The sequence below is a fragment of the Schistocerca gregaria genome, chromosome 3 (genome assembly GCF_023897955.1).
Source record: "Schistocerca gregaria isolate iqSchGreg1 chromosome 3, iqSchGreg1.2, whole genome shotgun sequence".
NCBI classification, from domain to species: Eukaryota; Metazoa; Arthropoda; class Insecta; order Orthoptera; family Acrididae; genus Schistocerca; species Schistocerca gregaria.
The window spans coordinates 382421163-382445985 of NC_064922.1; the positions used below are offsets into that span (position 1 = coordinate 382421163).

General features: G+C 40.4%; 1 protein-coding gene across 3 annotated transcripts in view; it reads left to right on the forward strand.

The window, feature by feature from the left end:
* The first annotated feature begins 1227 nt into the window (after nucleotides 1–1227).
* LOC126355017 (vesicle-associated membrane protein 7) overlaps nucleotides 1228–24823 on the forward strand; it is a 56677-nt gene continuing 33081 nt past the window's right edge. The window contains exons 1-2 of one of the 3 annotated variants that reach the window (XM_050005159.1): nucleotides 1228–1817; nucleotides 15940–16148. In XM_050005159.1, the coding sequence (XP_049861116.1) occupies nucleotides 15945–16148 (204 nt within the window). In that variant the 5' untranslated portion in view covers nucleotides 1228–1817; nucleotides 15940–15944. Of the gene's footprint in view, nucleotides 2446–15939; nucleotides 16149–24823 lie in introns of all 3 variants that reach the window. The other 2 variants (XM_050005158.1, XM_050005160.1) reach the window with 2 other exon arrangements.

The window sequence follows — 24823 nt, forward strand, 5'->3', positions numbered from 1 at the left end:
TCGAGCGATAGTTGATGTTTAAAATTTGAAATGCCTTGCATAAATGTGAAAATGCTACATAATTTGCTTCATTGTGATCAATGAAATTTAAGCTAAGTTTTTGAAAATTACTTGTCTGTATCATTCGTTTTATTCTTTCTGAAGCCATTTTGTCATTCATAAATATTCATTTTGGTCAGGAAAGCAGAAGGTCTTTCGTACATTATTCTTTCTATAATTTTTGAGAAACAAGATAAGATTGATAGGATCTGTAGTTTTTTATATAATGGTTTTATAATTGAGACCTTAAGTTCTCTATGGAAAGTACCAGTGGTGAAAGTGCATTAATTGTATCTACAAGCAGAGTAGCAATATGTTTTCTGTGTTTTGTTGTTGTATCTGGAGTGCCACCAGTGTAACAGTAAAATTTATTTTTTAGTTTGCTGATTGCATTGACTACCTCTTGTACTATTACAGGATACAAAAACATTGTCTTGGGCTGTGTAGATTAGTTGTGATTAATCTTTGTATGACTTTGAGTTTTTACAAGATTTTGTATTACACCTATATAATGATACCTGAATATATTGGCAATATGTAAAGAACATTTTATAGTTTTGTCCTCAGTTTTAATAACAATGTTGTTGTTTCCCAGCTTACTTTTGCCTATGTTTGTATTGGTCACTATAAAAACTGATTTCATTTTTTGTTGGACTTGTTTCTACTGATAAAAGAAACATTGTTTAACTTTTTGCTGCAATAATGAGTTTCTTGTACAGTTTCCTGTAAGAGTTGACATACTATTTCAGAGCTGGATTTTGCTTTGCTGATTTACTAATTTCATCACTCTGAGGATTTTAAAGTGCTCTGTGTTATCCAGATAGTAACTGTGCTTTTTACTTCCATTTCCTTAAGAGGGAATGGAGTTAAGTTTGTAACAAATTAAAGATGACTCAAACTCCTTATGTAAACTGTCATGTTTATTCAAATCTCAGTTTTGAGTTTTTAACAATGAATTAGAAATCTTAATGCTTCCTTCATTAATACATCTCCTGTAGATATACGGCTAATGATTCAGTTTCAGTTTGAAAAATAGCCAAAACGTGCTATAGATATTGACTAGTAGCAGTCATTAGTTGTGAAACCTAAACACTATTTAGTTATTCGGCCCAAAACCAGTGCGAACTTCCCTCCCCCCAGGATCAAACCTAGGTCCACGGTTACTCTTTCGTGTTGCGCGTCGCACCATTTTATTTTGAAATGTTGATCGAGTGTTTGTTTCCAACTGAACAAGTTTGACTTATTTCCTATTTGAATACGACAACTGGATTGTTGAACGGTTTGTCCGTGGACACCGGTCCAATACTCTTATTGGCACAATGTCGCGTTGAATGGCACATGTTTTGGGCCGACAAAATATTACCTGCATTTAGGCATAAAATAATCCCGCGAGAGTATGTACCTCATTTAATAGTACGGTTAGTGTTTTAATGTGATAGAACAAAAATTCGGCACCACGCCAACAGGTTATTAGCTCAGGAGACAACAACAACAAAAAAAGAAGATACACTTATTTCTCTCCAGAGCCTGAAAATACAGGACAATTCGTCATTGGTGGTGAATAAATGCTGCTGCTATCTCTGAGTCAAAGCTACTTATCAAGGCTGGTGGATACAGGAAAACAGTGTTTGACGTTTGTGAAGTGTGATATATCGCAAGTGTTTGTAGCGTGTCTTAATTTGGAAAACCTGTTTGACACTTCCTCTAGCACAGCCGAATAAGGAAATGCACTTCTAAAAAATAGCAGTTGGACATCTGTTGAAGAGATATCATTCGTGGTGTGTACAAATATTAGTACGTCTCAAATGCGCACTGACAAGCGCTATATCATTATTATTCCTGCTTTCTTGTTTATGATTACACAGTTTTAATGTTGCGTTCCAGCAAAAGATTGTAAGTTGTGTAAAGTCTTCATCCGACATCACGCAAAACCGGATAATTTATGTAATCACCCTGTATAAAAATTGACTGCGCAAAGTGTAGGGCGATGCACATTAAGCGATGTCTTTATAATTTTTTTGTGTCACTTTTGACTATGTTCATTAGCTGCGAAGATACCAACACAACTGTTGATATAGTAGTTCATTACATCCCAACATCTCGCGTAGACACGCATTTCAGGCGTACAGGCAACACAATTAAATAGGGGTAAAATTGCCTAGACTGCGTAGAACGTCAAAATTTTCAGGTAGACGTGTGTGCCACGGAAAGTTGTCAAAGGCTCAGTAGTCCTCGTGCTAGCTAAGTTCAAGGTTGACAAGAACGAGGTTGCAAGGCTGTCGTGTTTAGAATGTTTCCTACCAGCAGCTGCTTAGATTTATGGATGGACAATTCGCTGTGATGAGTTAACCCGCGTAGTTTTACAAACATAGATTCTTCATTTTCAAGAGGCCAGATTCATCAAGAGTTAGTATCAAAGGAAAATTTGTTTACATTCTCGAGATGAAACATTATATAAGAACCTGTTTGCAGGCATTGCCATACCTTGTGCGACAATTTTTAATTAACACAAAAATATATTAATACTATTTTTAAAATCGTACGGTGCTTAAAATTCAATTTTTAGTCAGTAACCTTGTTTTTTATTCATTGTTTTTGGTGTGTGTGTGTGTGGGGGGGGGGGGGGGGGGGAGAGCATCATAGCACGAAGACAATCAGTATGCAATTTTGAGTCCTCTATGTCTGGTCAAAGTTGTAACTGTATTAAAGATGTGTGTGGAATATTAAATAAGAGTTTACAAGCTAATGGTCTTACAGCAATAATTTAATCCATCTCCTGAATGCTATGAAGTTGTTTTGATAAGAATCTTTGTCACTGGTTCAGTAAGTAACAAAATATGATTACGGTTAACGTGCAAATACTTAGAAGCAATGACTTCTAAAATGTTAAATACATTTATTTAATATTCATTGGATTAAATACATTTATTAATAAATTAAAATGATACGTGAGAAGAATTATTCAGATTGTGAACAATATTTATCTTAAAAGTTAATAATCTTACAAACTGATATCAGCATTTTCAGTTCATAGAATTCTTGTATACTACAATGTGAGTTTCAGCAATCAGATACACACTCTTATGTATACATCTTTTGACGATGTGGATCAAAGCAGAATGTGGAAATTTATTAAGAATTGTGAGAGAATTCACTTTGTGCACATTCTCAGTTTATGAGTGTGTGCCTTGACTTTGTTTCCTCCAAACAAGCTGCTGGTTTTGATACACAATGCACAAATGGTTATTTACATTTTGCATTAAATGTTGATGGTTGGAATAATGACGGTGCTTGTGCAGTAAGCTAGCTTTCATTTTCAAATGCAAGAAAGGTGTAAGGATAGAGGGTTACAAATAGGAAAGGTGTAGGGAAGCATTTTTTGTAGTTTATATACAGTATATATACATAAAATTCCCACTTCATATGATCAAACCCAGACAACAAATGAATACTCCTTCCATATCACAATCTCAGCCAGCAAAGCTCTATGTTCTGTTTGCTTAGAGCAGGAGTCAAAATAGTGTCAAACGGCACACAGTTACAAAACCTTACGTTAAGTGTGGGAGCGGGAGTTAGGACTTGTTTGTGGCCTACTGTATTTCACCAGGAAGAGATAAGAGAATTTTAACCGATGGCCACTACTTGCAGTTGTTAAGGCAGACAGTCTTGCTTCTTCGTTTTAGAGAGAGTACACTCTGGTGTTTGGAGGCACGGTATTGCGAAGAAAACTTCATGCATTGACAATACTAGGGTGCCATCTTGTATTCTTTCCTGAGTACATGCTCTCTTCATTTTAGAATTGGAGACCTACTACCTCAGTGATTCTTCCAAGAGAATGGCACCTCTAAGGAAGTGTACTTAGTGTTAAACTTTTTACATACACAGTAAGGTGCCTAGTCAAATAGTCCTATTTGTGCAGTTTTATAATAGTCATGCTTCCTAGGGGTTGTTGTTGTTGTTGTTTGCAGTCCTGAGACTGGTTTGATAAAGCTCTCCATGCTACTATATCCTGTGCAAGCTTCATCATCTCCCAGTACTTACTGCAACCTACATCCTTCTGAATCTGCTGAGTTTATTCATCTCTTGGTCTCCCTCTACGATTTTTACCCTCCAACACTACCCACCAATGCTAAATTTGTGATCCCTTGACGTCTCAAAACATGTCCTACCAACCGGTCCCTTCTTTTAGTCAAGTTGTGCCACAAACTTCTCTTCTCCCCAATCCTATTCAATACCTCCTCATTAGTTATGTGATCTACCCATCTAATCTTCAGCATTCTTCTGTAGCACCATATTTCGAAAGCTTCTATTCTCTTCTTGTCCAAACTATTTATCATCCATGTTTCACTTCCATACATGGCTACACTCCATACAAATACTTTCAGAAACGACTTCCTGACACTTAAATCTATACTCGATGTTAACAAACTTCTATTCGTCAGAAACGCTTCCCTTGCCATTGCCAGTCTACATTTTAAGTCCTCTCTACTTTGACGATCATCAGTTATTTTATTCACTAAATAGCAAAACTTCTTTACTACTTTAAGTGTCTCATTTCCTAATCTAATTCCCTCAGCATTTAATTTGACTACATTCCATTATCCTCGTTTTGCTTTTGTTGATGTTCATCTTATATCCTCTTTTCGAGACACTGTCTATTCCGTTCAACTGCTCTTCAAAGTCCTTTGCTGTCTCTGACAAAATTACAATGTCATCGGCGAACCTCAAAGTTTTTATTTCTTCTCCATGAATTTTAATACATATTCCGAATTTTTCTTTTGTTTCCTTTACTGCTTGCTCAATATACAGATTGAATAACATCGGGGAGAGGCTACAACCCTGTCTCACTCCTTTCCCAACCACTGCTTCCCTTTCATGCCCCTCGACTCTTATGACTGTCATCTGGTTTCTGTACAGATTGTAAATAGCCTTTCGCTCCCTGTATTTTACCCCTGCCACCTTCAGAATTTGAAAGAGAGTATTCCAGTCAACATTGCCAAAAGCTTTCTCTAAGTCTACAAATGCTAGAAACGTAAGTTTACCTTTCCTTAATCTTTCTTCTAAGATAAATCTTAGGGTCAATATTGCCTCATGTGTTCCAACATTTCTGCGGAATCCAAACTGATCTTCGCCAAAGTTGGATTCTACCAGTTTTCCCATTCATCTGTAAAGAATTCATGTTAGTGTTTTGCAGCCGTGACTTGCTAAACTCATAGTTCGGTAATTTTCACATCTGTTAACACCTGCTTTCTTTGAGACTGGAATTATTATATTCTTCTTGAAGTCTGAGGGTATTTCGCTTGTCTCATACATCTTGCTCACTAGATGGTAGAGTTTTGTCAGGACTGGCTCTTCCAAGGCTGTCAGTAGTTCTAATGGATTGTTGTCTACTCCCGGGGCCTTGTTTCGACTCAGGTCTTTCAGTGCTCTGTCAGACTCTTCATGCAGTATCATATCTCCCATTTCGTATTCATCTACACCCTCTTCCATTTCCATAATATTGTCCTCAAGTACATCACCCTTGTATAGACCCTCTATACACTCCTTCCACCTTTCCACCTTCCCTTCTTTGCTTAGAACTGGGTTTCCATCTGAGCTCTTGATATTCATACAAGTGGTTCTCTTTTTCTGCAAAGGTCTCTTTAATTTTCCTGTAGGCAGTATCTATCTTACCCCTAGTGAGATAACCTCTACATCCTTACATTTGTGCTCCAGCCATCCCTGCTTAGCCATTTTGCACTTCCTGTCGCTCATTTTTGAGACGTTTGTATTCCTTTTTGCCTGCTTCATTTACTGCATTTTTATATTTTCTCCTTTCATCAATTAAATTCAATATTTCTTCTGTTACCCAAGGATTTGTATTATCCCTTGTCTTTTTACCTACTTGATCTTCTGCTGCCTTCACTACTTCATCCCTCAGAGCTACCCATTCTTCTTCTACTGTATTTCTTTCCCCTATTCCTGTCAATTGTTCCCTTATTCTCTCCCTGAAGCTCTTTACAATCTCTGGTTCTTTCAGTTTATCTAGGTCCCATCTCCTTAAATTAGCACCTTTTTGTAGTTTCTTCAGTTTTAATCTACAGTTCATAACCAACAGATTGTGGTCAGAGTCCACATCTGCCACTGGAAATGTCTTGAAATTTAGAAACTGGTTCCTAAATCTCTGTCTTACCATTATATAATCTGTCTGATACCTTTTAGTATCTCCAGGATTCTTCCATGTATACAACCTTCTTTTATGATTCTTGAACCAAGTATTAGCTATGATTAAGTTAGGGGTAGTCCATCCAATATGCTCTAAGTGGTGATAATTGGAAAGATGATGTGTGGGAAGCCCTACTTTTCTTAAATGTAAGAAAGGTTTATTGAAGGTAAAGGATACAAGTAGACTACCACACAGAATCAATTTTCATAGCTTATGTAAGCTATATGAACATAAAATTCCCTAAGCCGTTCATTAGGGATTTGGCCATGGTGTAATACAATTGGTTTTAATATATGTTTTTGTGACAAAATGTGTTAAATGTGTCATGAATGGGGACATCAGGCTATGCAATGGGTAAATCTTGTTTCCTCGACCTTTATTTTGCATTGACATTTGTTGGCTTTGTCAACTTCAAATCAAATTCAGACATTACAATCTGACTTAGATCTCGGGCCAATCTACAGATCAAAGTTCCACTGCATCCAGAGTTTTTGCTTTCACATTCAGTGGCTACACAAACTTACAAACTTCGAAAATGGGCACCAAGGGTGATTACACAGCAGCCATTAACATTATTCCACTGGTCAAAGCAACGGCTATTGTTGACTATTCCTCTTAACCCAATATTGCAAATTTTGCAGCCATATGGCTCTCTAACATGTGCATTTATGAACAATATAAATCCGTGTTGATGATGGTTAGTTTGATTTTACCAGAATCTTTACATTTCATTGTGGCAGGCATGTAGTTAAGAACATACAGTAGTGAGACAATTTAGTTGAATTCAGTCTTGTATATTATGTGGCAGTGCATTGTTGGTAAAGACTTTTATAGATAATTCATTATTCGTTACAGATTTCTATGCACACACTGAAATAACTGGTTTTATGGATCATTACGTGTAACCGAATTATGTTCTTTTTAGGTATAGTTATGATGATGTTTATTTTTGTGTAAAGTCTCCACATTTTTCTCTCTTGGAAATAATTACTTCAAAAATGTCACAAGAGGGATGTGGTGCTCTGCCAGCCTATAAAAGAATATTGGTCTAATTACTTATTTCTTGAATTTTTAAAGCAGTTTGATATTTACTGCTATAAAAGAAATTTATTATTATTCATAACAAATCTTGAATGGAGTATACAATACATAGGTTTCAATTTATCTATAATATGTATTTCTCCCACTTGCTTACACATATACCAAACTTTGCTGAGATGATTTGTTGTTAATCCAATATGATTTCACTGCCACAAATGGCTGGTTGCAGTATTTCCTACAGCTGCAGTGTTGTCTTACCAAAATGGTAAAATTTTTCTAAATAGGTTAATCAGTAACATCCAGTTCAAGGAACTAGGTTTCCCTTATTATACTTACACTGTTTCTATGAAAGACCATGTTCCCACCCAGGGGGCCCACAGTTCTTTTGTGAGTATGCGTGTGGCGTGCACAGGGCCCCGAGCTATTGCAGTCTCCTTTCCTTTCCAGGCTACATTACCATCCCTGTTTCCTCTCCCTCCCTATCCTTGCTCCTTTGTCCCTGCCCCCTTTTTCCCTCTTAGTGAACTTCTTTATGTTGACCTGGCTATCCTCCTGGCTTTGTTTTGGCCTGTGCTATTGTTTAGCCTGCTGTTTCCATCTCATTTTTGGTCCCCTTGGGGATTGACCTACATTTCCAAAATTTTCCGTTCAGTGTGAGACCTTCGGGGATGAACTCCCTACCTAGCTTCCATGGTGCAGGTTCCTCCCGCCTCCCCTCCTCTTTCTGTTTGCACCCTAGCCCCCCTCCTGCTAGGACACTAGCACGGCAGCCAGTCCGTGTGGTGGGGCTGTTAAGTACCCACTTCGCTGAGCCCCCTGAAATCACAGGGATCACAATACTAGTACCTGAGCTGTTAACACCTCGCGTATGCCCAGGAGTCTATGCTCATCACTTTGGGGCACCAGAACTCCCACCAATGGCCGCCGTGCCAGCTGGCCCTTTCTGTGGCTGGGTGGCACCCATGGATCAAGCCCACGATTGGAGTGGGTGGTGCTAGAGTGGACACCTTGCACATGAAATGACAATATCTTCACCATCCTGGCCATTCTATGTCCGTCTCTAAGAATGATAACAGACGTGACACTCTTTCGGCCTTCCCCTCCCTGGCCACCCTCTGGGAGGAGGGTCAAGCTCATCAGCTTGGGTTGAACCTTTCCCTCAGTACCTGCTTTGTGCCAGGACAGATGGTGGAAGTTTTGCCATGCCCAAGCCTTTGTTTTTCATGGAGACAATTGAAGATAAGTATGGTGAAGTGCAATCGATGAGTAAAATGTGGTCCAGTGCTTTGCTCATAGACATCTTGTGCTGCCCAATCTGATGCCGTGTGTGCTTGTGACCGTCTTGGTGATGTCCCAGTCTCTGTCACCCCCCTCCAATCTGTGCACTCGGTACAAGCATTATTACCCACTGAGATCTTCTTCTCCAAACTGACAAGGAGCTCTGTGCTAACCTCGAGCGACAGGGGGGAGGGGGGGGTGTTTTATCCACTGTGTACAGCGAGGCCCTCCAAACAATCACACCACTATGGGTACTTTTATCCTGGGCTTCGAGGGGACGTCCTCCCAGAGAAGGTCAAGATCATGTTGTATCAATGTGATGTAAAACCTTATATTCCACCACCATGAGATGCTTTAAATGCTTATGATTTCGACAAGTCTTCCTGCTGCACCACTGATCCCATCTGTTGTGATTGTAGGTGCCCCCTCCGTGAGAAGAATGTCTGTGCTCCCCCGCCAGTGTGTGTAAATTGTCATGGACAGCATTCTCCACACTCACCTGCATGCCTGGTGTTTGTGGAAGAAAGGAGGATTCAGGAGTACAAAACCTTAGACCAGCTCACCTACATTGAGGCTCGACAAAAGTTTTACTGGCTCCATCCCATGTCTACGACTTCTACTTTTGCTTCAGTTACATCCATTCCCCCTCCTCTTCCCAGCCCTACCCCATTTGCCCCATGCCTTCAACCTCCTCCTACTGGCACTCTTCCCTCCCCCCCCCCCTTCACCATCAGTAGCCATACCCACCCCTTTGGGTGCTGCTCCCCCTCCCCTGCCGGAGAAGTGCTCCCCTCCTTCGGCTGCTGCCGGTACTGGAGCTCTCTCCTGAGACTCCTCTTCGCGGCACTCCCCTGAAAGGCAATTCGCTGCTCCACATTGGCAGTGCGATCTGCAGCCGGTGGGCATAAAGATTGCCCAGTGTAATTACGTGCCCATTCTCGCTGAAGTCTGCCCTTCTCTTACTTCCCAAGAGAAGAAGCAGAAACACAGGAACAAGGGCAAGGCCTGTCTGGTACCATCTGAGGTGCAGCCTTCCTCTCCTCCAGTCAATGAACCAACAGAGTCTGACCCCACCTATATGGATATTATGCCATCCTTATTGGTGACGGATGACGACTTGGCAGGGTGACCGACTCCGTTCCATTCGCTTCCCATTTGGACTCCGGCTTGAGAATCCTCCAGTGGAATTGTAACGGATATTTGCGTCACCTTCCAGAGTTGCAGCCCCTTCTTTCCTTCTACTCTGTCACTTGTATTGCGCTCCAGGAGACCCATTTTGTCAATTCTTACTCACCCGGCCTTCGTGGGTTCCAGGGTTTCTGTCAGAACCAAATTGGCCCCTTGCACGCTTCTGGTGGTGTTTGCACCTTGGTCCACAAGGACATTGTTAGTATATAGGTTCTCATCCATATCATTCTGGAAGCCATTGCTGTCAGGGTCCATCTGGCCACTCCAATAACAATCTGTACTCTCTAACTCCCACCTTACAGGCTGCCCACATCCCTTGCCCTAACCACCCTTCAACAACTCCCTTCCTGCTACTAGGGACTTTAATGCCCACAACCCTCTTTGGGGGTAGTCATATGGCTACTTCCCTGGGCAGGACAGTTGAAGCTATTCTGGCTGGGCTTGACCTCTGTTTACTAAACACAGGGGCTCCCACACACTTTAGTGCGCCGCACGGCACTTTCTCTACCATTGACCTCTCTATCTGCAGTCCCGGCCTTCTTCCCTTCATTCAGTGGGGTGTCCATGATTACTTATGTGACAGCGACCATTGCCTGATTGTTTTGACCTTCCTTGACTGCCGCCATACTTTCAGCAGCTGTTTCAGCAATCCCGTCTTCCTCAGGTCCTCCCTGCCGGAAGACGGTCCTTTGGTGGACTCCGGAAATTGCTGCAGCCATAAAAGACTGCCACCGTGCTCTTCAACACTTCAAGCGGCACCCTTCTACTGCTCTTCCTGTGGTCTTTAAACGACTCTGCATCTGGGCCCACTACCTAATCAAATTTCAGAAACGGATTTGTTTGGAACGATATGTAGCTGCCGTAGGACCACACACCCCCTCTTCACAAGCCTGGGTGAAACTCAGGCGAATTTTTGCCCACTGTCCTTCCACTGGAGTTGCAGAACTTTTCGTGCATGGTGTTGTCCTTACCAATCTGGACTTTGTGCCAGTAAATTTCGCTCAACACTTTGCTCAAGCTTCAGCAGCGGTTCAGTATCCACCCACGTTCCTTCTCCTGAAAGAACGCTCAAAACGATTGCCTTTGTCTTTTGTTTCTTGCTGCACGGAGCCATATAATGCCCCATTCAGCGAGTGGGAATTTACCAGTGCCCTCACCCTTTGTCCTGACACGGCTCCTGGACTGGATCGGATACATAACCAAATGCTCCAATACTTATTGGTGGCTGGCCACATTCGTATACTGACCGTCTTCAACCGTCTGTGGAGTGAAGGAGTCTTTCCTACCCAGTGCGAATAAAGCATTGTTGTTCCGGTATTGAAACCAGAGAAACCACCTCTTCAGCTGGATAGCTACCATCCAATTAGCCTTACTAACACCCTCGGCAAGATCCTTGAATGCATGGTGAGTCAGCAACTGTTTTGGATCCTTGAAGCCCATGATCTTTTGTCATTGATTCAAAGTGGTTTTCGCTGTGGCTGCTCTACAGTGGCTAACTTGGTCCACCTGGAGTCTGCTAACTGGTTGGCTTTTGCCCATCGGCGACACCTCCTTGCAGTCGTGTTTGATCTTCTTAAAGCCTATGGCACCACCACATCCTCACCACCTTTAACAAATGGGGGCCTTCGTGGCACTCTGCCCATTTTTGTCCGTAACTTTCTTTCTTGTCACTCTTTTTGGGTCCAAGTTGGCTCCTCCTACAGCACTCCCCTTTGGCAAGAAAATGGGGTAGTTCACACTGTTCCATGCTGAGCATCTCTCTCTCTCTCTCTCTCTCTCTCTCTCTCTCTCTCTCTCTCTCTTAGCCATTAATGATCTGATGACAGCTGTTGAGCCGACTGAGCCGACACTGTCCCCCTCTTTGTATGCTAATGATTTTTGCACCTACATCGCATCCTCTGCAATGGGCGCTCCAGAATGCCGGGTGCACTCGTGGACTGTCTCCCATGGCTTTCAGTTTTCGGCGGCCAAGTCATGCATCATGCATTTCTGCTGTCGCCATACAGTCCATCCCCATCCGGAACTGTTCCTTGATGGCTAGCCCCTTGAGGTGGTGGACACCCATCGCTTCTTGGGTCTGGTCTTCGATGCCCAGTTGACATGGCTCCCTCATCTTTGCCAACTGAAGAGGACGTGCTGGTCCAATCTCAATGTTCTTAGGTGTTTGTGCAATACCACTTGGTGTGCCGACCCTCTGTTCTCCTGTGATTGTATCAAGCATTGGTCCAGTCTCGTTTAGACTATGGAAGTCTTGTCTATGGTTCTGTGTCGCCTTCGACGTTGCAGATACTACATCCCATCCACCACTGTGGAGTCTGACTTGCAACTGGTGCCATCCGGACTAGCCCTGTACTTAGCCTTCTCGCAGAGGCGGGGATTCCACCACTGCGAGTTTTGCGCCAACAACAGCTGATATCTTATGCGCTCCGCATTTGCTGCACCCCAAAGCACCCTAATTATGGTCTCCTTTATCCAGACATGGAGATCACCCTGCTGCAGCGGCGGCCACAATGTGGGCTTACCATGGCAGTCCCCATTCCGTCACTCTTTTCTGAGCTCCAGCTATTACCTTTACCGCCTCTTTTCTCCACTCGCACACGTTACCCTTCCATGGTGCATCTCTCGGCTTCAACTTTGTCTTGTTCTCTCAATTGATTCAAGGGATTCTGTCCCTCTGTTGGCTCTTCGCCACCAGTTATACTGTCTCCTCAGTTCTTTTCAGGGTTCAGAAGTGATCTATATTGATGGCTCCATGGTTGCTGGTCGCACTGGTTTTGCTTACACCTATGTGCAATGTGCGGAACTTCGTTCCTTTCTAGATGGCTGTTGTCTTTACTGCAGAATTGGTAGCCATCTTGCGCGCACTGGACCATATCCGCTCCTGCTGAGGACTATCCTTCACAATCTGTAGTGACTCATTGAGCGGTTTGCACGCTATCGGCCAGTGCTTGCCACACTACCCGTTGGTCATTGCTATCCAGGACTCCCTTTCTCTCCATGCTAAACGTGGATGCTCAATGGTTTTCATTTGGACCTCATGTTGGGATTCCTGGCAATGAACTTGCTGATAGACTGGCTAAATTGGCTACTGCCAGGCCATCTCTTGCTATTGGCATTCTGGAAATAGATCTTCGCTCGGCATTACATCATCAGGTTTTGGGTCTTAGGGATGCAGAATGGCACACTCTTTCTTTGCCGAACAAGCTCAGGGCGATTAAGGATTCGACAGCTCTGCGGTGGTCCTGCTTACAGACCTCTCATAAGGTCTCTGTCATCCTATGCCGGCTCCGCATCGGCCATACTTGGCTGACTCACAGTTATCTCCTCCGTCATGAGGACCCCCCCCCCCCCCCCCTCTCTGTTGTTGTGGATCGATGGTGGCTGTGCCTCACATCTTATTAGTCTGCCCAAACTTAACCACCCTGCGACACACTTTTAGCCTTCCATACTCGCTACCGCTGGTGTTGGCTGACAATGCCTCAGCGGAAGATCTTGTTTTACGTTTGTGATGGGGATTTTTATCGCTTTATTTAAATGAGGGACCTTCCACCTTATCAGTGAGTGGAGGGGCTGTTGGGCCCTCTTGCTCCCCCCTCGCCCCTACTGGATTGTCTTCAACTGGGTTTGATGGTTCACCCAAGCCCTCTGCCTTCCCACTCCTTTCCGTATGGGGTCTGTTATGTCTTGAGCGTCTCTCGTTTCCTGTGTTCCTGTGCTTCTTCCTTCACGTCCCTGTAATTCGTCACTTCCTTTCCCTCACCTTTTCTTCCGCCCTTTTCCTTCCTTCCCTGTCAATAGTTTATCATTTTATGGACACTGTAGTTCCCTCTTCTAATGTGGTATTTTATCAGTTTTAGTTAATCCAAGGTCAGAGGGACTTAGGACCACATATGTTGGTCCCTTCTCCAACCAACCAATGAAAGACCATGTTAAGATTTTTGTCTGTGGAACTTCATGCTATCTGTTTCTCTAAAATTTATAAATAAGTGTGTGTATTACTGGTTTCCAATGGAATTTGGTTTCATTTCATTTGGCTTGCATAGTGCCAGGAATGCCAGTTGCAAGTATATTAGTTTCTTTTACATAAAGAAAGGAACTGGATTTATGCATGCTGTCACAACTATATTCTCATCAGTCCTTTGCTGCTAACTGATTTTATGCTGCCCACTAAGATTTCCTCTGCTATGCCAGCGTCTTCGTATCAAAGGAGCACTTACAGTGTCCTCAGATATTTGTTGGATGTATCCTAGTCTCTTGTCTTTCCCTCCATTTTTTTTTGCCCTCCTAGACTTCCTCTAGTATTATGTAAATTATTCAGTGATGTCTCAATGTGTGTCCTATGATCCTATCCATTCTTATTGTTATTGGTTTCCACACATTTGTTTCCTTGATGATACTATGTCAGTCAACTTAATTTTTAGCATTTCTCCATAGCACCACATCTCCACTATTTTAATTCTCTTCTTTTCCAGTTACCCTGTAATCTGTAATTCACTTTCATACAATGGTCTGCTCTAGATATTCAGTCTCAGAAATGTTTTTCTCTAATTATGATCTGTGTTCTATATTAGAACACTTCTTTTGATGAGGAATTATCTCTGCTTCTTACATGATCTTTGTTTTGCTCATGTTGCATTTATTTATTCCCCTAGATAGCAGAATTCCTTCACTTTACCCACTACACAGCCCCCAGTTTTGACAGGATTGTTGTTAATGTACTCCATAACACTTTCATCTTTCTTTGGATCACTCCATATTTTTCATTCTGTTAAACAGATTCTTTAATTTCTCCTCTCTTTTAGAGGACAGCAATTCCATTCGCAAATTGTATCATTGATATTGTTTCATTCTGAAATTTAATCCCCCTTCTGAGTCACCCTTTTACTTTCTTTGTGGCTTCTTCTAAGTGTAGTTTGGACATTAGTGGAAAGACTGGATCCCCATCTTATTTGCATATAACTATTACAAAGTTATTTTAAACTCTTGACTCCACTACAGGATCCCCTGCCTTGGGCTGTTTCAAATCATGTGCCTGCCTGCAGGCACAAGTTAGTGAGGGTGGGCAAAAGGCCGACTTGTGGGTGGGCAGACAGACAGACTGAAGTCTGTGTGACAAGTCTGAACATACTGTGCACATGCAGGCAGAATTTGCTATGTGGTTAGTGCATGTACTGCCTGGTGTGTAGCCTACACTAGCTGCGCCTGTCAACAGTCAGAACGTGCCCGTGCCCTTCAGAGCAACATTGAGCACTGTATCCTCTGTATCTCAGAGTTACACACTTTCCTTCTTGTACCACAGCAAACAGTTTCTCTCCTTCATAGAAGTCCATTCTCTCTTATGTATTTAACAGTGGACTTGCTTTAGACTTTGAATATTAATGCCATCGCCTTTAATTTCTCTGTAAGTTATTGTCAGTTATCTATATGCTGAACCTGTCCTTCCAACTACTTCTTTAACAGTCATTTCTCTTTCGTTTTCTTGTATTTGATATTGATTTAAATTCTAGGTATGTTACATTTAAGTACACCTTTATTTTCCTTTTTTGTATTTCTTTTATCAAACAGTTTAGGTATTTATTTGGTTACCTACTATTTCCTCACAGTTAAATTTCTGTAACTGTATTTGTCTGTCCAATTTCTGTTATTACTCTTTTTTAGAGATTTTAATTCTTTTTTACTAAACTCCTTACCATAGCTTACTTTATCACAGAATTTACAGCCTCAGAGAATTTTGAACACCCTTCATCATTCCTCAATCCTTCAATATCCCATCTTCTTTATACAATGTTGCTTCCTGCCAATTATTGTAAACTTGGGATATCATACCTTTCTATCACTTGGCAAGACTGGCAAGGATTATACTGTATTCCACATCATTTCTAGATCAATCAAGAAATGATTTTTAATAAAAATTTACTCTACGGACACAACCATGTTGATCATTGTGTAGGAATATCACTCAGAATTTTTAGGTATCTGCAATCTGTTTGAAAGTTAGGGCTGAATCAGCAAATCAAATTATTTGAGGTTTATAGTCACAAGAGTTATACTTGACACTTCACCTCTGTGGAGCAGATGAATATTTCTGAAGTGAAAAGAATTTTAATAAATTACTACCCTTCTGTGAAAAAACAAAACTGACTGAAATGTAAGGCTTTTGTTCTTTAATTGCTTTTCTTTTGTTACAGGCACAATGTCAATTCTTTACAGTGTAGTAGCAAGAGGCACAACTGTGCTTGCCAAATATGCCGCATGTGCTGGGAACTTTGCTGAAGTCACTGAGAAGATCCTGGCAAAAATTTCGCCAGAGAACCATAAACTGACTTATTCACATGATGCATACTTGTTTCATTACATATGTGAAGATAGAATCATATACATGTGTATTACAGATGATGTGAGTACATGTTATTTCTAATATGCCATGAATATATTTTACATTATTTTTTAGATGAGAAACATACATTAGATCTATTTCATTTTACTAACACTGTTGACCCACCATTGTCTGCAGAGTGCTTAATTTTAATGTATCTATCTTATTGTAATGTTTCTGCAACAACAGCTAGTATGCTAGGAACATTCTATAGCTCGGCTGATTGAACTGGTAGCACTGGTTTGTGTTGTGCCTCTGGAAGAAAGACCTAGAATTATTCAGTCATGCCACATAAAAGAAAAATTTGCAAAAAAACATGAACACAAATGTTTAAAGTACTGTTCCCTTTCCAGTTTAAGTGTGCACTTCCTACTTCAATATCCATGCTGTTTGAATTCTATCCCTATTCCCCCTCAGTCTTGCTACTTTTTGAGCTTTCATCATGTACAACCTTTCTCCATGTGAAGCAAGTATATGTGGCACAAAAGAGGAAGTCAGATTGTAACACTATTTCCAATGTAAAGAAATAGCACACCAGTTGCGTTAAACATTGGAATTCTTACAAAACAGTTGCTGAAAATTATGAACAAAAATCTAAATGACAAGATTGGTTTGGCGGTGGAGAGACATAGGAGAGGAAATGCTATCGTGATTGGCACTCAGCGCTGCCAACAGAAACTGCAGTTTTTAGCTTCACCAAACAATTTTGACACTATTGCTGCTAGGTTTCTGGCGTTTACAGACATGAAAAAAACAGGGAAGTCAGTATGAAGTGTTCCAGACAAATCTGATATGTGATGAAACCAAATGATGGACCCATCGGACACCTATTATTGTGCCACTTACATGGAGTTACCATTGTGAGCAAAGTGGTTATCACCAAGTGTGAACATGTGGCATTTTCCTTTCAATTCTTGCTCAAGTGGGAAAGGCAGGCTGCTAGCGGTAACCCCTTGGGTTCATTTGTGGGTAAAGTAGGTAGTAGCCTTTGGTTTACTGGTAGAACACTGGGGGAAGTGCAATCAGTCTTCAAAAGCATTTCCTTACAACTCTCATGTGACCCATTCTAAAATCTTGCTCAAGTGTGTGGGACCCCTACCAGATAGGACTAACAGGGGATATTGAACATACACAGAGAAGGGCAGCACAATTGGTCACAGGTTTGTTTAATCGGTTAAACAAACCTGAGACCAGTTGTGCTGCCCTTCTCTTTAATTGGTTAAACAAACCTGTGACCAATTGTGCTGCCCTTCTCTGTGTACGTTCAATTTCCCCGCAAGATTTTAGAATGGGTCACACATGTGATTTGTAAGGAAACATTTTTGTAAACTGATTGCACTTCCCCAGTGTTCTACCAATAAACCAAAGACTACTACTTACTTTACCCACAACTGAAGCCAAGGGGTCATTCCATTTCGTATCCCTATAGACTGTTACAGCCAGGTACGTCTAGGAGTCGGCTGATTCTAACAGTGATATTGTAGTCATAAGATACTATGTCTTTTCCTTTTTCTGAAGTGTAAAGTCTTTCATTTTTGAGCATTTGGAACAAATTGCCAAACTGTGCACCATGCTGACATCTTATCGAGATCTGACTGAATATTTATGCAGCTCATCTCAGATAGTACTGCAGTATACATAAATGTGTCATCTGCAAAAAGCCTAATTTTACCATTAATATTGTCTTTAAGGTGGTCAATATACAACATGAACAGCAAAGGCCCCAACATACTACCCTGAGGCACACCCGAAGTTACTTCTCAATCTCATGATGACTCTACACCAAAGATAACTTACTTTGTCCTTCTTAACAAAGAGTCCTCAATCCATTCACAAATTTCACTTGACGCCCCATATGGTCATACTTTTGACAATAAGTGTTGGTGCGGTACTGAGTCAAATCCTTTCTGGAAATTGAGAAACACTGCATCTACCTGATGGCCTCGATTCAGAGCTTTCAGTATGTTGTGCGAGAGAAGTGTGAATTGGGTTTCATATGATTGGTGTTTTCGAGAACCATGCTGGTCAGCATTGAGCAGCTCAGTCTGTTCAAAATATCTCATTATCATATGTTCTAAGATTCTACAACAAATCGATTGGTATATTTGTGGATCACTTCTATTACCCTTCTTGTAGACAGGTGTGACCAGTGCCTTTTTTCAAAGAATTGGGCACGATGTTTTGTTTGAGAGCTCTACAACACATTATTGTGAGAAGAGGGGCTGAGTCAGCCACAAGTTCAGTATAGAATCTGACAGGGATTCCATCGGAGCCTGGAGCTTTATTCAATTTTAACGTCGTCAGCTGTTTTTCTGTACCGCTGGCACTAATACTTATTTCATTCATCTTTTCAGTGATACTAGGCTTAAAGTGGGGCAGTTGTCCTGGGTTTTCCTTTGTAAAGCAACATTTGAAAACGAAGTTCAGCTTTTTGTGTATTATCCTCTATTTCATCTCCTTTCTCATTCGGTATGGCCTGGACACTAACTTTGGTGCTATTAACAGCCTTTATGTATGACCATAATTTCTTCGGATTTTGTGAAATGTTATTTGACAATATTCTGCTATGTTAGTCATTGAAGGAATCACGCATTGCTCTCTTGAAAGCAAATGAGTTTCATTCATCATCTGTCAATAGCCCTATGCTTTCTTTTACCTATTATGCAGTAATCTGTTTTTCTTTACAATGACTGTACACCATGGACGTTCCCTCTCATTATGAACTGTTCTACTGGGTACAAATCTATCCAGTGCATGGTCAACTATTCTTTTAAATTTTAGCCAGAGTTCCTGTACATGCTCCTGACCCATGCTGAAAGTTTAAAGTTCCTCATTAAGATATTACATTACTGATTTCTTTATTATTATTATTTATTTTTTATCTTAGTTTAATGAGCATACATATCTTTCCACTTGTTTCAGTTGTTGTTTGTAGTTTGATACTCATTGTTGGCACAACCAGGTCATGGTCACTGATGCCAGTTATGATGTGGACATCCTCAAAGAGGTCAGGTCTATTTGTTGCTATTAGATACAATATATTTCCATCATGAGTAGGGTTCCTAACTATCCGTTCTAGGTAGTTTTCAGAGGAGGTTTTTAGCAAAATTTCACAGGATGTCTTACCACACCCATCACTGACAAAACTCTAATTTAACAAATTGATTGTTGGATGATTGAAGTTACCACCAATAATTACAGCATGATTGGGAAACTCGTGTACTAGTAAACTGAGGTTTTCTTTGAAGTTTTCAGTTACATCAGGAGATGGGTCTGGTGGGTGACACAGAGATCCAATTATTATTTAATGCCCACCCCTGGTACTCTGTCTTGCCCAAACAATCTCTCATTCAGCTTCAATTTCTGTCTTGGTTGATTTGAGTTTTTTATCTACTGTGACAAATACAGCACCTCCGTTTCCCACTTGCTATCCTTTCAATATTTGCATACATTTTCCCCAGAAATGTCACTGCTATCAATTTCAGGTTTTACCAGCTTCCTGTACCTAGTATTATGTGAGTAATCACTACTTTCCATGAATGCTTCAAATTATGGCACTTTGTTGTAAATGCTTTGGTAGTTTACCAATAATATTTTAATACCCTCAGCTGTGGGAGGCATTTCCTTCAATCTTACTATTAGTTTTGGGCTTCCTACAGCTGTCATTATCTGGATTGGGTGGAGACTCGCCTAATCTAAAAAGCCCTTGGTGTGCACCCCACACACAGTCAGCTATCTGGCTAGAAAATGTTCTACAAATGTTTTGCACATAAAACAATAATTTTTCTAGGTGCAGAAACAGTGCATTAAAAAGAATTACATATTGGCTGTGCAAACCCACACACACAAACATAATCACGTGATGGTTCGTAATAAAAAATTTACACCAATTACAAATATTATACAAAAACCTACAAAAAATTAAAACTTTTGAACAAAATTATTGCTAAGAGTGAGATAAAACATGTTATTTTGGAAATTTTGTCTTTATTACTGACAATTTCCCTCTTAAACCCCTGCAGCAATTGAACTGAGTACATATACAGTAGGACATGGCCACATGCTTCAAAATCTACCACAGTTGCCTTGCTGTGCAAAACTAAATGCTGTGTGAGCAATAAGCCAAAGGGATACTTTGTGCATGGGCAAAAGGTATACTATTGTGCCGATTATGTTACACAGATTGGAATGAAGGTGGTGGTATCCTTGTGGGAACTATGGATAGGTTCCATGGAGAACTGTTTTGCACCTCAAATATTTTTACAGCTATACAAAATTGTTTTGTTTGAATCTGCTCACAGCAACTAAATACTTCAGATTTAAAGAATTCTGTACAGAAGGTAAATGTCGTATCTATTTTCCATTGAACAAGGGTCAGTATATAAATTGTAATATCTTTTCATCACCATAATCTTTTCAGTGGTGTGCTACATGGCATATCCTTTTCCTAGCTCTGATAGTTTTTGCTTCTCTGTACACAAATAAGCTAACAACTGGGGATAACATCTGGAATGCCTGTGAAAAAGAGCTTACACTAACTAGTTATTGAAACTGGAACACCAGATTACAATTCACTAGCTATTTTCCATTGGCAGTTTGTCAGTACTGCTGTTCCAGTTCATCACGTTGTTGTTAGAAACTTCTCTTTATTGCTGAAATGATTAAAATTACATGAATATAGCCTTTGCTTGACCAGAATCACGAGCAATTCTGCAAGTTACAGAAAGTTTAATCAAAGATGCTTAATATCATCAAGAAACTGAAGACAAACGATAATTACTGAATAAAGAGTTACTGTGGGAATGGTATTAATGAAGTGATTGTTTAAATAAGATGTTGTCAGCCACTGGAATGTTTTAATAATTTGTGGAGTATGTTATTGAAATACAAAGTTTAGAGAAAAACTGCTTAAAGCATAATTTCGTACCTCTGTCTCTGCAAGTTGAGATTTTTGTGATTAAAAAAAAGTACAATCATGGTAACAGTGTATGCATTAAACATTGGTGGGACAACATTGAAATATGTGGTCGATGTAGCTCACCAGTATTTCTGAACTAGGCCTGCAACAGTCCATGTGGCAGAGGTGTTGAATGTAATGTTCTGACTGCGTGTTCTGTGCAGTTGACACATTCTTCCATTGTGGGGAAGAAAGTTCGTACAATGAGCTTATTTGTTTGAATTTAGTTTGGCCAACTCATTGGCAGTTTGGAGAATGGCAGCAAGAGTGCAAGGCTGGCTAGCAGTAGAATGCTTATTCATGTCACAAATGCAGAAATGATTTCAGCAGGGAGAAAACATTTGTCAACAGAGTGGGCAAATTAGGGGAGGTGTTAACAGCCCAGCAGCAGCATCATTCTCTTGTCCTTTGTCTAATCAGAACATTACCTGCCATAGCTAAAGATTTCACAAGTGCCTCTGGGTCATGCTCTTCTGTTCACATGTGATTTGCTGTTGGGCCAAGTGACTGATTATTACAATCTGTTCCCCTGTATCACTCCTGGGCTATGCTAGAATCTTCCCAATATATTGATTAAAAACACTGTGCTTGCTTTTTACATATGTTGTGGCATCACATTATTTTGTATACTTGAAGTCCTGTGATAATTGTAGTCTATAGAAAGGGAAGCAGTGGTTGGGAAAGGAGTGAGACAGGGTTGTAGCCTCTCCCCGATGTTATTCAATCTGTATATTGAGCAAGCAGTAAAGGAAACAAAAGAAAAATTTGGAGTAGGTATTAAAATTCATGGAGACGAAGTAAAAACTTTGAGGTTCGCCGATGACATTGTAATTCTGTCAGAGACGGCAAAGGACTTGGAAGAGCAGTTGAACGGAATGGACAGTGTCTTGAAAGGAGGATATAAGATGAACATCAACAAAAGCAAAACGAGGATAATGGAATGTAGTCAAATTAAATCGGGTGATGCTGAGGGAATTAGATTAGGAAATGAGACACTTAAAGTAGTAAAGGAGTTTTGCTATTTAGGAAGTAAAATAACTGATGATGGTCGAAGTAGAGAGGATATAAAATGTAGACTGGCAATGGCAAGGAAAGCGTTTCTGAAGAAGAGAAATTTGTTAACATCGAATATAGATTTATGTATCAGGAAGTCGTTTCTGAAAGTATTTGTTTGGAGTGTAGCCATGTATGGAAGTGAAACATGGACGATTACTAGTTTGGACAAGAAGAGAATAGAAGCTTTCGAAATGTGGTGCTACAGAAGAACACTGAAGATAAGGTGGATAGATCACGTAACTAATGAGGAGGTATTGAATAGGATTGGGGAGAAGAGAAGTTTGTGGCACAACTTGACTAGAAGAAGGGATCGGTTGGTAGGACATGTTTTGAGGCATCAAAGGATCACAAATTTAGCGTTGGAGGGCAGCGTGGAGGGTAAAAATCGTAGAGGGAGACCGAGAGATGAGTACACTAAGCAGATTCAAAAGGATGTAGGTTGCAGTAGGTACTGGGAGATGAAGCAGCTTGCACAGGATAGAGTAGCATGGAGAGCTGCATCAAACCAGTCTCAGGACTGAAGACAACAACAACAACAACAGTCGTGATTACTCGCTGTGGTGTGTTTGCCCTTATTGTGATTATTATGGACCTTGGTTCCAACATATTACTGATAATGCCTGAATACATTCAGCTTGTGTGCTGTGTGAGGATGTGCAACATGAGATCACCACCCACCATAGTTGCCAGCTCATTCCCAGCAATTAAAATCTAATGCCATCTGCATAGGACACTATAGACTGAAGGATGAGTGTACTGGAATCTTGGTGATCCCAAGATTCAGTAATGGGTAGCACTACCCCAAATCATGCTGGACTTCTGATCCACGGTACAGGGAGCCATCTCACATCTTGTTTTATCATGCAGGAGTATTCAACCCTGTATTATATACGCCAACATTGGAGATCAGTCACACACTATAAATGCAAGCCATAAGCCACTGATGACTTTCCTGTAATCCTGTATCTATATCTCTGTCCCATGTGACACTGCGTTGTCATGTCACATTTTAGTGCACACATTATTGTTGTGCCTCATATAATTTTGTGGATTTTAAGTTACTAACAACAGTGTAACATAGCAGCTTTCTAAAGTACTATTCATAAGGAAATAGTGAGAACCTTTCTTTTTGTGAAGTTACAGAAAAATTTAAAAAGGTACTAGAATGTGTACATCTAAATCATGGAAGAATACAGTATTGTTGTGATGAGTTTAGCTATTGGCTTTGAGACAGCAATGGATGTTAACTTTGGAACAGTGGGACTCTAGAAGATACTTGTTAGAATTCTTTTGTTTTCTGTGGATTTGTCGTAGATGGTACAGGGTTGGAACTGGTTGTTCACTTCTTATCTACTCAGTTCAAGCTAATGTTGGATAGCTGACTGTTGGAATCTTCCAGATGTTTAGATTTGTGGATGATTTATGTGAAAAATGAAAATCTAAGACTTTATTAATTGAAAGGAAATTACAGGTTGGCTACTTGTCTGAAAAACCTGGAAGCTTGCCAGGCAAATTGAATTTAGTGAAAACCTCGTGGAATTCTGGGAGACTTTAAGAGGAGCTGAACTGTTTATTGGTAGAAAGAAATGATCCAGGTTCATTTTGTTACAAATCACTCTGGTATCCTGCTTCAGAGAAAATTGACTGCATAGTCGTGCAAGGAAAAGTGTAAGAGGACACTGAACTGTAACATTTCCCATTGCATGATTGTGAATACAACAGAGTGGCACGTGTAAGAATTTGTGATGTACCTGTGAATTCTCCTCATTCACACAGAAGCAAAGATAGGTTTTCTTACTTCTATAAAAAAATATATAAATATGGGTCCATATCGGAAGACATGTTTTGTTAATCAGCTTTGAATATTCAAGGTTCAGTTCTTTTATACTAACTTCAGTGCGTAGTAGAACTTTCATGACTGGAGCATAGTGTCATGCTTAAAGTCCATAATAACTATAATGAGGACTATAATCAGTTTGAAACATGATGCATCATTGCTGTCAGAATCTATTGAGATTATATTCCAGTGATAACAGTTCAAAATGTGTTCCTGCAAGGATTTCTTATATACTTGGTCATTCCACACTGACATTGCATGACACCAAATTGTGACAGATGACAGCAATGAAGGAATTTCCTGGGTGACAAGGTCTTAGAACTCTCAGAATTGTTAATAAAACTGTAAATCCATGCTGGGTTTGGAATAATCTGTAATCATGACAACTTAGAAAAATTCATTTGCAGCAATGAAAACTACTAAAGTAAAACTTGCTATCACATAGAATACAACTGTTCAGTGAGATATGGACTTTCAGCCTGGATATCTTAGAGAAAGTTTATGATGAAATTAAGTTTCCACCCTGAATGGATCCATATATTGTGCTAGACATTTTGTACATATTTGCACTCTTACATAAATATAATTGTGAATTAACAATGAAAATATTTGTGATACTTCATGGCATATTAAAACTCTGCTTTGGACTGGGATCTGAACTAAGAACCTTGCCTTTCATGGCCCGTATTGATAACCGAGCTTGAACATTTTAACATAGAGTTGGAGCAAGTATCCTTCTTGATTAGCAGTGAGACCAAGGCATTTTTAATCTGGGCAATGTGCAAGAGATCTTGTACATCGGGTTTTATTTTTAAACAAGCCTTTCAAAAATTTCTGCTGGGCACC